The 13,336-nt window shown below is 38.8% G+C and overlaps 1 protein-coding gene across 1 annotated transcript; it reads left to right on the plus strand.

The window, feature by feature from the left end:
• The first annotated feature begins 1,761 nt into the window (after nt 1–1,761).
• Nucleotides 1,762–13,336, plus strand: LOC121373308. Its single transcript, XM_041499864.1, has 2 exons — nt 1,762–1,912; nt 12,646–13,336. The coding sequence occupies exons 1-2, from the start codon at nt 1,899–1,901 to the stop codon at nt 13,226–13,228; spliced, it is 597 nt and encodes a 198-aa protein (XP_041355798.1). The 5' UTR covers nt 1,762–1,898; the 3' UTR covers nt 13,229–13,336.

A 13,336-nucleotide genomic window follows, 5' to 3' on the forward strand; every position in this document is an offset into this window, starting at 1 on the left:
ATGGTCTCTGGTTAGCCAATTTTTCCCGAATATTTCTAAAATTTGTGTCCGAATTTGAGGTTTTGCCCCAGCACTGGGGTGGGTTTGGGTGGTTGGGGAAGGCAGTACCCCCCCCCCCCCCCCCCCCCCCCCTCCCCCCCCCCTCCCTGCATCCTTGTCTCGTACGCTTAAGAATGGAACGGCATATAGAGCTGCCAAGTCTGCTTTGGATTTGTCTCATGTCAGTGTTGGCGTTTCAACTTGGCAAGATGATTGGAACAATGTGGTTGCGAACAAACTTAATTCTATTCTGTTAAGCCAGTCCTGGGAGAGTGGCAGTCCTCTTATAGGCGGTGCAGAAAGAATGAAGTGGTCTTGTGTCGTGCTCGCATCGGCCATACATACTTGACCTCGGTGAACATTGTCAGTGTACACCGACTGTTCACCACATTTTCGTGGAGTGTAATCATTTTGGGTCAACGACAACCGATATAAATGTGACAGAATCGTTTAAGTACCACCGAGAACTTATCTTGAAATTTGAATATACCTACCTGCTGTGATATTTATATTTGTGTACAGCTCTTTACACTGTGTTTGAACTCAATACTAGAATCTGTATACTGACATTGATCATGAAGTCATTTATATATTTACCACTGTTTGACACGCAATAGCCGGAAAACGGAAAGGACGGAAATGTTTTATTTAACGACGCACTCAACACATTTTATTTACGGTTAAATGGCGTCGGACGCAATAGCCGATGTACAGTATATTTTTGTGCTGGAGTGTTGTTATACATTCATTAATGGTGAGACGTAGCCCAGTGCTAAAGCGCTCGCCTGATGTGTAATCAGTTTGGGATCGATCCCCGTCGGTGGGCCCATTGGGCTATTTGTCGTTGCAGCCAGTACACCACGACTGGCATGTCAAAGGCCGTGGTATGTGCTATCCTGTCTCTGGGATGGTGCATATAAAAGAGAATGGAAAAATTAAGCGGGTTTCCTATATGTAAGACTACATGTCAAAATTAACAAAATGGTTGACATCCAATAGCCGATGATTAATAAATCGATGTGCTCTAGCGGTGTCGTTAAACAATACAAACTTTCAATTAAGTTATACAGTTCGTGTGCAGTATAAACCAGAGGTTGAAACTAATGACGGGTACCCCAAAAAATGGAACTGCAAATTTCAGCAAAAATGACGGTTGCTAATAAAAACATTAATTAAATCACTTCATTGGTGTGTGCCCCCCCCCCCCCCCCCCCGATAAAATGTAGCGGGTTTCCTCTCTAACACTGATAAAATTACCAAATATTTGACATCCAATAGCCGATGATTAATGAAATCAATGTGCTCTAGTGGTGTCGTTACACAAAACAAACTTCTGGGGTTTTTTGTGATTGTCGGGCACTTGTCGTTTTGAGACGGCCCCTGGAAGACGGAATGGCTGAGAGGGCGATAAACGTTAAACTTATTGGCAATAGGAATTAATTTGGTCTATTAGAACCTGCACGATCGCCTGATGTGTTCGATATGATGCAGGAAAGAGATTAGTGTTGGGTCGCAGTATGCGAGAAAACCACGCGCATATTCACAACGTCCACAGCCGTAAACATAGGCTACTTCAACTCGTAAATGGATCTCTATTACTATTCCAGAGATCCACCGTCTCATCAGAAGCCTGGGCCGACGTACTGAAATAAAAGTTTAAAAGTTTAAAAGTTTCAGTTGCGTCACTATGCATGGTTCAGTGGTAAACCTATATCCTTGATGACGTCAAGCCACTGTTGCATTGCTGAGCTGCAGCATGACCCGGAAACACATGGTTTTGTGCAGAAAAACGCGCAGTAAAGAACGCATATTTTTACAACTTGCCGACTGTTGGATTAATTTAACTTCCCTGGGTGAAAATGTTCAAGCCAATGTAAGTACTGTAGCGTTACACAGCTCGGTAATTTGTATTCGACGAACGAGTTGAGATCTGGCTGTCATAATAAACGTAGACTATCCAGTTTTATCGATCCTCCAACATAAACACCACGCTAGCCAGCTCTGCAGTCTGGCACTTGACCTACACAATATGGTGTACACACGTAGCTCACAGACATACGGCGTGTATTGAAAACTACATTCGCTCACAGATAAGAATACGATAACCCGACGTTCCCGAGATGAAAATACACTGGAATAGTTTCCAATGTAGTGGTCAGCACTAGCGTAGGGAGGGAGGGGGGTACGAGAGGGCATGTGCCCCCCCCCCCCCCCCCCCCTCTTTTAGCAGCAAAGATATTTTTTATATATGTAATAGTTATACCCACACTTTACGAGGTGTATCGGTGAATATCCCTACAGTTTTGGTCGTGGGGCTCACGACCAAAACTTGGAATACTCACCGATACACCGAGTAAGTGTGGGTATAACTGATTTATACGCCATCAAAGGTCGAGTTAATTATTATATTAGTTATATGGCCAATAAGATAATAAAAAAATAGAAAGTAGTAAATAATGAAACGAAAATAACGTGGACCAAACGTCGTGAGCCTCACATTTTGTTCTGGCGTAGTGAAACTGTCTATTTTAGTTGCACGTGCAAATGCAGTTTTATCAGTGTGTGTTAGGGTTGTACTGGTATCGGAATATATTAAAACTCAGGGACGTAGTTTGTATTTCTCGGGATGGGTATAGTATGGAGAATTATGCACTAAAATGCTATTTCCGATAACATTTTTATATTTAGATCTTTTAAAAAACAAAACAAAAAACCCCAAACATTTTTAATGAATTTTTATTTTTATTTTTTAAGTTTGGGGAATTTACTGGATAGGGGGTAGTTGACACCCCTACCACACTAACTAGAGCTCCGCACATTGCATGGTTTTTAATAGACCGTCTGTTCGACCAACCTAATGGAAATATTTTCCTGGTATTTTTATGTTTTAAGTGCGTGAACGCCCCTTTCAAAACAGTAGTTTAAAGCACGCAAAAACGCCATTTAAAAAAAAACAGCGCCATTTTTGTCATATTTAAAAAATAACAACAACCAAAGAGATACATAACAATAAAAAAGTGTATTATTTATTGGAATGTTATGTATTCAATAATAAAAGTATAAATCAATCCACATTTAAAACTACATTCCCTGGAATATTTTTATTATTTAAGCATATAGAACAGAAAATCCAATTACGTTTGGTGCATATATGACGCCGCACTCCGCATTGGTTTCACTACGCTGGCTCATCCAGGTCAAAAACAAAGCCATGATTTTAAAAGTGGAACACTTTTGACGGGCTCGTACCGATCTCGGTTTTCATTGGCTTATCACAAGTATAGAATTCCCCAACAAGAGATCACGTGAGATTTCGCAATTTTTGAACAAAGTTAACTGTCTTGATTGAGGGGTCGTCTCATATCTCCAAAACATATTTATATCCATAGAGGTATGGTACAACGCCTTTCCAGGTGTCGGTAGGTGGGGGATTTGCCTTGAAATTTTGACAGTGGCCAGCTGTTGGCATACGCGTTACATATAAGGGGGTGTTACTAATTACGTAACGCTCTAGGGGTAGAGGAAGAGGGTACTGTGTTCGATTTACGTAACATTTTTCAAGACTATATGTTATTTTTATTCATTACTTAGACCTAAAAAGGTGTTTTTTTGGAAATGCGCGGTCAGTCGAGGATCGATCCCCATCGGCGGGTGTACAAAAAGACCATGGTATGTGATATCCTGTCTGTGGGATTTTACATATAAACAATCCCTTGCTAAAAAATGTAGCGGGTTTCCATGGCGCGCGTGCAGGGATTTCAGCGGGTTTGGGGTTATAGACTGTCTTAGCGAAGTTTATATGGGGCCATGCTCCCCAAAAAAATACATTTCAAATTTTTTTAAGCTTGGTCAAGTAAGGGTTTCGACCTCCAATACCCTCCCCCTGCACATGCACCCGATTCCTCTCTAAGATTATATGTCAAAATTACCAAATGTTAGACATCCAACAGCAGATGGAAGGAAGGATAGGATATGTTTATTTAACGACGCACTCAACACATTTTATTTACGGTTGTATGGGGTCGGATGATTATAAAATCAATATGCTTTATCTTTGATGTCGTTAAACACCCCCACCCCCACCCCACACACACACACCCCAACTTTACCCTTTCCAAACGAAATAATATTTATTTGAATGTGTCGATTTTTACACGTAAAATTAAAGCTGCAATGTCTGGTTTCAATCGTATACAGTCAAGTTCTAAGTTCAAATACAAGCATAACTGCACTTTTAATTCACTCGCAAGTTGTCATTAACGCATATCGTCAAATGCTTACTAGCCAGTTAGAACAATTCTCGCCATTTTGTAATACCGAGCGCATTCTAGCAGCCACTTCCTAGCAGGCAATTACGCTAGCAGCCAATTTCAGCAGACACGTATGGCGACGTTCTAAACACCGGACCATTACGCGTTTTATAATATGTGTTGTGGTGTGGGCTATACGATACTAGTTGGACATCCTATATTACCGTAGTACAGACGGATTTTTAAAGTGATACTTCAGATATATAAAAGTGCTTAATAAAACGGTTAAGTTGTATTTATACGGATATTAGTAACAATAAGACAGTGAAAATGAGTCTTGGTTGTTATTTTGTTTTTGTGTTGTTATTATATAAAGATACTCTTTAAAACTCTAAAATTCTTAAGTTGTAGTGAATAATTAAAAATTAGCATAACAGTGTGTATAAAAGTGTGTGAAATACAGGTAATAATCGAAAGGGGTTGGTTGGTAGGTACTGGGTTCGGATCCTAGTCGAGGCATGGGATTTTTAATCGAGATACCGACTCCAAACCCTGAGTGAGTGCTCCGAGAGGCTCAATGGGTAGGTGTAAACCACTTGCACCGACCAGTGATCCATAACTGGTTCAACAAAGGCCATGGTTTGTGCTATCCTGCCTGTGGGAAGCGCAAATAAAAGATCCCTTGCTGCCTGTCACAAAAAGAGTAGCCTATGTGGCGACAGCAGGTTTCCTCTAAAAACAGTGTCAGAATGACCATATGTTTGACGTCCAATAGCCGATGATAAGATAAAAAAATCAATGTGCTCTAGCGGCGTCGTTAAATAAAACAAACTTTACTTTAATCGAAAGGCGTATGAGTCCGGTGTTTAGATCGTCGCCATGAGGGTTTGCTGAAATTGGCTGCTAGCGTAATTGGATGCTAGGAATTGCTGCTAGAATCCGCTCGGTTTTTGTAATGCAACAATAGCCGAACCGTACTATTTTTAGCCCAGAGGGAGCCCGGCAAAAGTGTCCCATTTTCAAAATAGTAGGTTTATTTTTAACTTGGAAAAGCCAGTGTAGTGAAACCAATTCGGAGTGCGGCGTCTTATATGCACCAAACGTAATGGGATTTTCTGTTCTAAATGCTTAAATAATACAAATATCCCAGACATAGCCGCTTTAAGCAGTGAAAACGTTCATTGTCTACTTTAGTAGATTTTATTTTAAAAATATATACATGATTAATGTGTTACTAGTATACAAACTAAACTTTGAAAGTTCTACTAACACTTTATAAAATAACAATTCTGAAATAGGAAGGTACGACTGGCGATAATACGTTGTCAAGATCAAACCGGTTTTAACTACAGCGCAAGATTTCTCTTTTAATTTTTTTAGACGAACCCTACAATTTGAAATCGGCAAACGCACGTGTTAACTGAAACTGACAACAGGCTGTCGTTTGTGCTTTGCCGAGCTATGGCGGCAGAGGCGACGAATCAAGCGTATATCCGTTCATATCGAACACACACGACTTTTTTAAAAGTGCATTTGAGCTTGTATTTCACATTTGTACATGATGTTATATGGTAACCAGATAATGTAACTTTAAGTGGCAGAATTTTTATACTTCCTTTTTAGTCATAGGCCTACTTCAGGGCTTGTCTAGTAAAACATGCTAAATATATTCATCAGTGTAAATAAAGTTACTTTACCTAGTACAGCAGTTTACACGCGCGCGCGCACACACACACACAAACCAAACATCAAAAAAAAAAAAAACCCACCTGAAAACCCCACTTTATTAGCAAATAGTGTAGTACAGTTTCACTCCAACCTACAGATTAGTAATAAAGTGACAAACAAACGTGGGACCAATGTTATTTTTATGTAGGTACATTGCCACATTTGCATTATTTCATCAGTGGGCTCGAACTAATTTGCGGTTAACTGAATCGGGGACAAAACGTCTGGCCTCAGATTACAGTTATCTTCCCATTTGGTTGTCCAATATCCGGAAATTTGACCGCACAAGTAGTCTGCTGTGAAGTGGCAACTATTTGACTGAAGTGACAGGGGAGAGCCTGTAGTTTGTAAACATGTGTAACTTGTTGACATTGAAGACTTGTTTGTGGTACATCCGGTCCATGCAAAAGTAGTGCGTTTTGTGTAAAATGGGTGTACTCTGGCCTGGTTTAGAGGGTGTGTTCGTTTAAACCAATGTGCTGGGAGAAAAGAGCTGGATAACAGGGGTTGTCCTTTTCAGGGTATATGTCCCCCAGGCAGGCAAAGGTACATACAAAAATCCACGGGCCTGCTGATATTAATAAAAATGTAGGCTATATAGGAACATATAGCGAAATTAATTGTGGTCTGAGGCTGTCTGGTACCCACATTAAGACTGGCTATCGTTCTGCATTACGCTTACATTACTATTAGAGTAGCACTTTTGGGGTGCCAGTGTAAAGAAAAATATCGCGGCAAAATCTAACAATGGTTTGTAATAATTTACATTGTTTATAGTTTAACTTAATTGAATAAAACAAGATCGGTAGGTATATTAATTTCATGAATGTGTCACAGATTACTGGTAGCCAAATATTAATTAGTGAAATGTTGTATGTGAAAGCATACGAAAAGAAGATAATTGTGGATCCGTTTCTTTTGTTTTCGCACGATCGCAAGTGTTCTGTTAGATGTTCAGGTTTTTACACATCGTGGCGAAGTTGCATGCATCGCCATAGAACCGATGTTTGCCCCGTAGTAATTACTATATGATATTTGAAATATCTTTAAAATGAATACATAAACTACATAACAAGTAAGACAGATTTCATACATGGGATTGTCAAAAACATTTTAATTTTTCAGCTTTTCTTAGTAATAGCACAAAACTGTAGATAATACCGAGTTCCGGTTGAAACGGAGAATGCACAATGATAAACTCGCTTTAATAAACTCGGGATTTAAAAATATAGAAAATTTAAAATATATTCAGAAATGGTTGCTTCCCAAAAAATTAATGATATAGAATTTGGAAAAAAAAATCCGGAAATTCTGGAAAGTTGGTCGCCCTGCAGACGTATCGTGATGTAAATATCTCAAGAAAACTATTGTGAATAAATGCGCATGTGTAATTAGATGGCTCTTTCTATTGGTTGAAATATTACGAAAACATAATATGAGCTTTGGTATATGCAAATGATGTCACCCAGCAAACTAATTTTTGTAAATGGCTTGTTCTATTGCTTGAAATATTACGAAAGTATAGTTTGAACTTTGATATATGCAAATGATAAGTGTCACCAGAAAAAAAAAATTTGTCTTATTTTGTAACGGCGAATTGTGAGAGACGGCCGTGGGTGTGAAAATAAGCCAGCGAGAGAGAGAAAAAAGGACTTTGAAGGCCAGAATATAGATGTTTAATTATTTATTTTTTATTTTATTAAATGGACTTCATTTTCTGTTCATTTTAATTTGGACAATCAAGAATATTTTAAATTCTAACTGCAGGAGGAGAATGTTTTTGGAGACAGTTACACTATTGATTCCCACAAACACGTCTAAGAACATGTGGTGGTGTATAACACAAGTATACGACAGCTGGACGTGTACCACAAAGGAATATCAATCTGATTAAAATTAGCTCTACTGGGTCTAAATATCGACCAATTACACTTCGCCGTTTATAGCGTTATTCGGGAGCATACAAAGACAGAAACCGTAAATAAAATATGTTGAGTGCGTCGTTAAATAAAACATTTCTTTCTTTGTATGCTCCCGAATAACGCTATAAAAGGCGAAGTGTAATTGGTCGATATTTAAATTGTTTCTTTTTCTTTCCGACGGGCTGTCTTAGCCGTATAATTTTCCCTTTGCTGTCTCGACACGTCACTTGAGTTGCGTTGTAAATCTAGTTTTATATTGCGAATATGGAAAATAACTTTCAAACATCTTGTATAATATCTTGCATGGTATAATTTAATATAAAATATTGTATATAACTTTTATTTACCTTTAATTTTAATATTATTGTTTTATATTAATTATATGTTTGGGTGTGCATGTGGTTTAGCGACAGTTTGGCTTGGTGATTTGGTGGGGGTGGGTAGGGGGGGTAGGGGGGGTAGCGGGGGGAGGGGGCATCTGGCAGTGGCTCCAACATTTTGCTGCTAATCTTGAATCACAAAATTATGCTGCAACCTGCGCCACACTGATAAGAACAGCAACTTTATCAGTCAATTAGGGATGGGTTGTGTTGTCTTCAAGCTGGACAAATATAAATATGAGGGCACATTTAGCGAGAGCCAGTGCTCCACAACTGGTGTAACAAAGGCCGTGGTATGTACTATCCTGTCTGTGAGATGGTGCACATGAAAGATCCCTTGCTGCTAATCGAAAAGAGTAGCCCATGATGTGGCAACAGCGGGTTTCCTCTCTCAATACCTGTGTGGTCCTTAACCATACGTCTGACGCCATATATCCATAAATAAAATGTGTCGAGTGCGTCGTTAAATAAAACATTTCCTTCCATTTAGCGAGACTGATCCTGTTTTAGGTGTTCAAAGACAGATGCCTGGGCTACAGCCTGAGTTAGTGTGAACGGTGATCTGTAACGGTAGAGTCTGAGACAGGAGTGTGGAATCTGCACACAACATCAGACACATAGCCCTTGGGAAACTGGCCCCTTGGTGCGCTACCCCCTTGGCTTGTTCGTCCCCGACTAGAGCTCCCTTTTAGTACTCATTTTAAACATTAATAAGTATTGTATTTTAGATATTAGGTTACCAACATGCGTTTTTAATACTCTTTTTACTATGTTTAATATACATGATTTTAAAATTTTAATTAGAATGCCCCCCCCCTCTCTCTCTCTCTCTCTCTCTCTCTCTCTCTCTCTCTCTCTCTCTCAGAAAATGGGCAGAATAATTAGGGGGTAGAGTTGAAAATGGGCAGAAAATGCTGGAATACAGATCTTGAGAAGCCGGATCCGTCTGAACGAGAGAGAGAATCAGACTAGTGTATAGTCCAGTCGTCATGGGTTGGTATAGTGGTACGGACGGGCCCGATTCCGGAGTATACGAGATGGTATCACAATAAAACAAAGTGAAGTCTAGAAAAGAGTAGTAGGGGCCGACCCCGCTTCCTATTTCTTCTTAGAGTGGACCGGTCAATCTCCCAGTGCTGCTAGGACAGGCTCGGACATGTAGAAACTAAACGGCGACAACCGTGGCGTTCTGCAGAATGGCCGTCATACGAGTCACGAAAAAAACAAGTCAACATAGTAAGACGGAGAAATGACGTGGAGGCAAAGAATCTCGCTAAAAAAGAATCCGACCTGGTGGTGCAGGCTGTCGAAACGAGAAGCGTTCCAGCGTTCAATCAATTCCAATGGCCGCATATATCTCAGTAGAAAACTTCACTTCGCTGACAAAAACAACAAAAGTGAAGGATCCCCAAGTCGAGCTGCGAAAGCACGTGTAGTGTGCACAAACACGTCTTACCACGACGAGCTCCAGACTGGGAATGGCTAAGTTTAGATGCGGAGTTGCTCTTCTGAAAGTTGAAACTGGTCGATATAATAATACACCGCTGGAAGAGAGGACATTGTTTCTTAAACACATTGAAAACGAGTGTCCCATTCTTCTTAACTGGCCATTAAATGCTGTTATACCGTTAGAATTACTCACACACGCTACTTAGTAGTTACTTTTTAATTATGATGACTGCACCGACATGTAGAAATTGTGTTTTATCTTGTCCTGTCCCAATATTTGTATCTTGCCTTCGAAAACATTCTTAAATATCGAAACATCCTTTTATATACTATGAGATGATTTATGTATAATAGTTTAACTGTGTATATATATTATATATATTATTGTTTTATTTGTGCTGCCATTGTTTTAACTGTTGTCTATATTGGGTTGTTTACTCTATTTGTCTTTTAAATACTTCTAGCGAATACTAGTAGTCTGTCATAACTCCGTATAGTTTATAATTTATATTGCTTGTATTTATATGCTAAAGTTTATTATGTTGTAATGAGGTGAGACTTTAATAATCTATCTATCTGTCAGTCTGTCTGCCAAAGTTCGAAGTACACCGTGAAATATTTACAGAGTAAAACCAACTGTGGTTCTACTGGTAGTAGGCCTCCTATTTGATATTTGTTGTTAGTATTACACGGTGTAACATTTTGTCTTGTTATTGTCAGTGGCAGGGCATGCGATATATAGTTATTGCTCGGCTTGATGTCTTAGGGAGAACTATCATGTTATAATGCTTGCTAATTTGTACTTTTAAATACCGTATGCCATTTGTTAAATATTGCACCCAACTTTGCATAATGCAGGCTTCCGTTTTGAAATGTTGCACCCCTCCCTAGAAACCTCCTACATCCGCCCCTGTATGGTGAGGCATGGGTACGACTTTAATGACCTCCTCCATCACCATTCACAGGCAATACACAATACTGTAGTCCTGTTCAGTTATTTAAAGCTTAAGTAATGTTTTGCTAATATTATATTTAATTCCTCTTCAGTGTTGTTTTTCTTTACATACTCATGAAAACAAGCACAACAATTTTCATATATAATATTTCTTCTAAAAGACACTAAGTTTATTTTAATTTACAACAATTTTCTGTATGTTTTGAATGCAATTCTCAGGCATTATATTCGAAAAAAAATTCAACAGCATGTTGAGGTGTTTTTTTTTTTTTCTGAATTTGCAAAAGTTGAATGGATGAGTGAAAATTGACACCAGCATCTGACAACACATGCTTTAACAGTAACTAGTGTTCTTTAAAATGAAGTGTCTTATTGTTGGAATCTTTGTAATAAAGTCGTATCTTTTGTGTTTCTGTATATATTACAGATATGATTGTTTTCGTTATAAAATGGATTTTCGCTTTTTAAACATTCCGTTACCGATTTTTATTTTCCACTTGTTATAATTTTTAACGAGTGGTCATTCAGAGCACTTTGCCTTAATTTATGGTGCCAGAGAAAACGAAATTCGCCGAGATATACCGAAAGTAGCCGAATATTACAATCTGAACTTCTTGACTGTCCCGTATTGTGATTGGTCTGCTGTTTTCAATAGATCAGTGATTCGCTGCGTAACAAGTTGGCAGTTTGTCTTTTGAAAAAATGGCGTCCCGTTTTGTTACAGCACCCCACAAACCCCCAACTGGAAAGCCATCTGTCAGTCCGCATTAACATCGCCATGTTCGAGTAAAATCAGTTGTCGGTTTTTTTGGTAGGGTGCACAATCATGTCTGATATTATACATCAAATTAAAATCCAGTATTTATAGGATGTTAAATGAGCTTCCATTTCGTATCATGTTTATGTCCAGAGTGAAATAATTTTCAGTTGTCACGAGCTCTAGCGAGTGGCAATAAAAATTATTTCACGAGGGACATAAACATGATACGAAATGGCAGGGAGTTTAATATCCTATTTATTACCCATAATCTATCTTAATTTATATTACTCATGTCGTTTCGTTGACGTTCCTGTAAGGTTGTGCGCCAATTGATGACGTCGTGTGATGTCAAAAGTGATACGTCCCACTTGGCGTTCTAGTGAGACGTATCACTTTATGTACCAAGATATGTTTAAACATATGGGTAATAAATTGAAATATGAAAACTGGATATCCTCCTAAGCAAAAACAAGTACACCTCGCTGTAGTTATCTAATGCACGTGTTATAGATCCCTTTCCAAATAAATGCCCACAAAGTGCGTTGTAGCCAGGAGTGGAATTCAAACGTAAATGATTTAGAATACCAATAAGGAAAGGTTTAGACAAAGCACACACCAATATCAAATTCAACACATAGTTCCTTACAAGGTCGAACATTCTATAGAGAGCAAAACACTGTGAATTTATGAAAAGGTAAAATAGTTTAATGAATGAATGAATGAAACAATTTATTATTACATTTACAAGTTGATAAATATACTTATTATCCACATGGTTCGCTCGGGCAATACCAAAATCCTGACTCTCGGTTTCGTAAAATCAGTACGACACACAAGCTCGTATAATACTTGTAGGATATTAAACGAGCTTCCATTGCGTATCATCTTTATATCCAGAGTGAAGTAATGTTTAGTTGTCACGAGCTTTAGTGACATAAACATGATACGAAATGGTAGCGAGTTTAATATCCTATTTATTACCCATAATCGAACTTAATTTATATTTGTTTTGACGTATCTGTAAGATTGTACTGCGCCAATCGATGACGTCATGAAGTGTTACGTCCCACTTGGCGTTCTAGTAGGACGTATCACTTTGATATGTACCAAGATATTTTTTTATCATATGGGTAATAATATATAAATATTACTTTTTTAACAGGAAATACAGAACTCCCGTCTCAAGTGACGCAAGTGATGACGTCAAAGCAGCGATATGGGCGGGAAACGATGTGATGCAATCTATACCAACTATGTTGATATCGGCCAAAAGTAATTACGGCGAGTTTGGGGAAAAGGACTTTAAGAGCAGATATCGTTCTCTGGAACTCTCCATCATCAACGGAACTGACCGATGTCTACATTTTAAAGACGAATACTTCCGAGAAGGCACCTGGTTCGTGTCTCCACAACCGTTGATCCTTGAACCAGGTGCCGGAAGCATAGCGTTTGTCGCAACCAAACAGCGAGGCCTGCTCACAGGTGTAGGCGGTGGGTTAGAGTATCTGCTGGAGGGAACCGACTTTTGTCTTTACATGGGCTTCACCAATCCAGTCATTGGTTGCTACAAAACCTTTATCCAGTTGGAACAGGCGAAATCCGCGAAGTGGGCTTATGACAACTCCCACAATGACACTGTCAAACGTCATCGTAACCATGGTTACTTCGTCACCTGCACTTTGAGACCAGCCCTCTATTCACCATTCAGAAAGATGGAGTACACCATTATCAAAGAACACGACTAACATACAGTTGCTGGAACTGTATTAAATGCAAAACGCAATAAATGTGTTAAACTAATTAGTAATTGTACTATATAATTGCTGTGGTATTAAAATATTTTTGCAATAAAA

The sequence above is a fragment of the Gigantopelta aegis genome, chromosome 5, assembly GCF_016097555.1.
Source record: "Gigantopelta aegis isolate Gae_Host chromosome 5, Gae_host_genome, whole genome shotgun sequence".
NCBI lineage: Eukaryota > Metazoa > Mollusca > Gastropoda > Neomphalida > Peltospiridae > Gigantopelta > Gigantopelta aegis.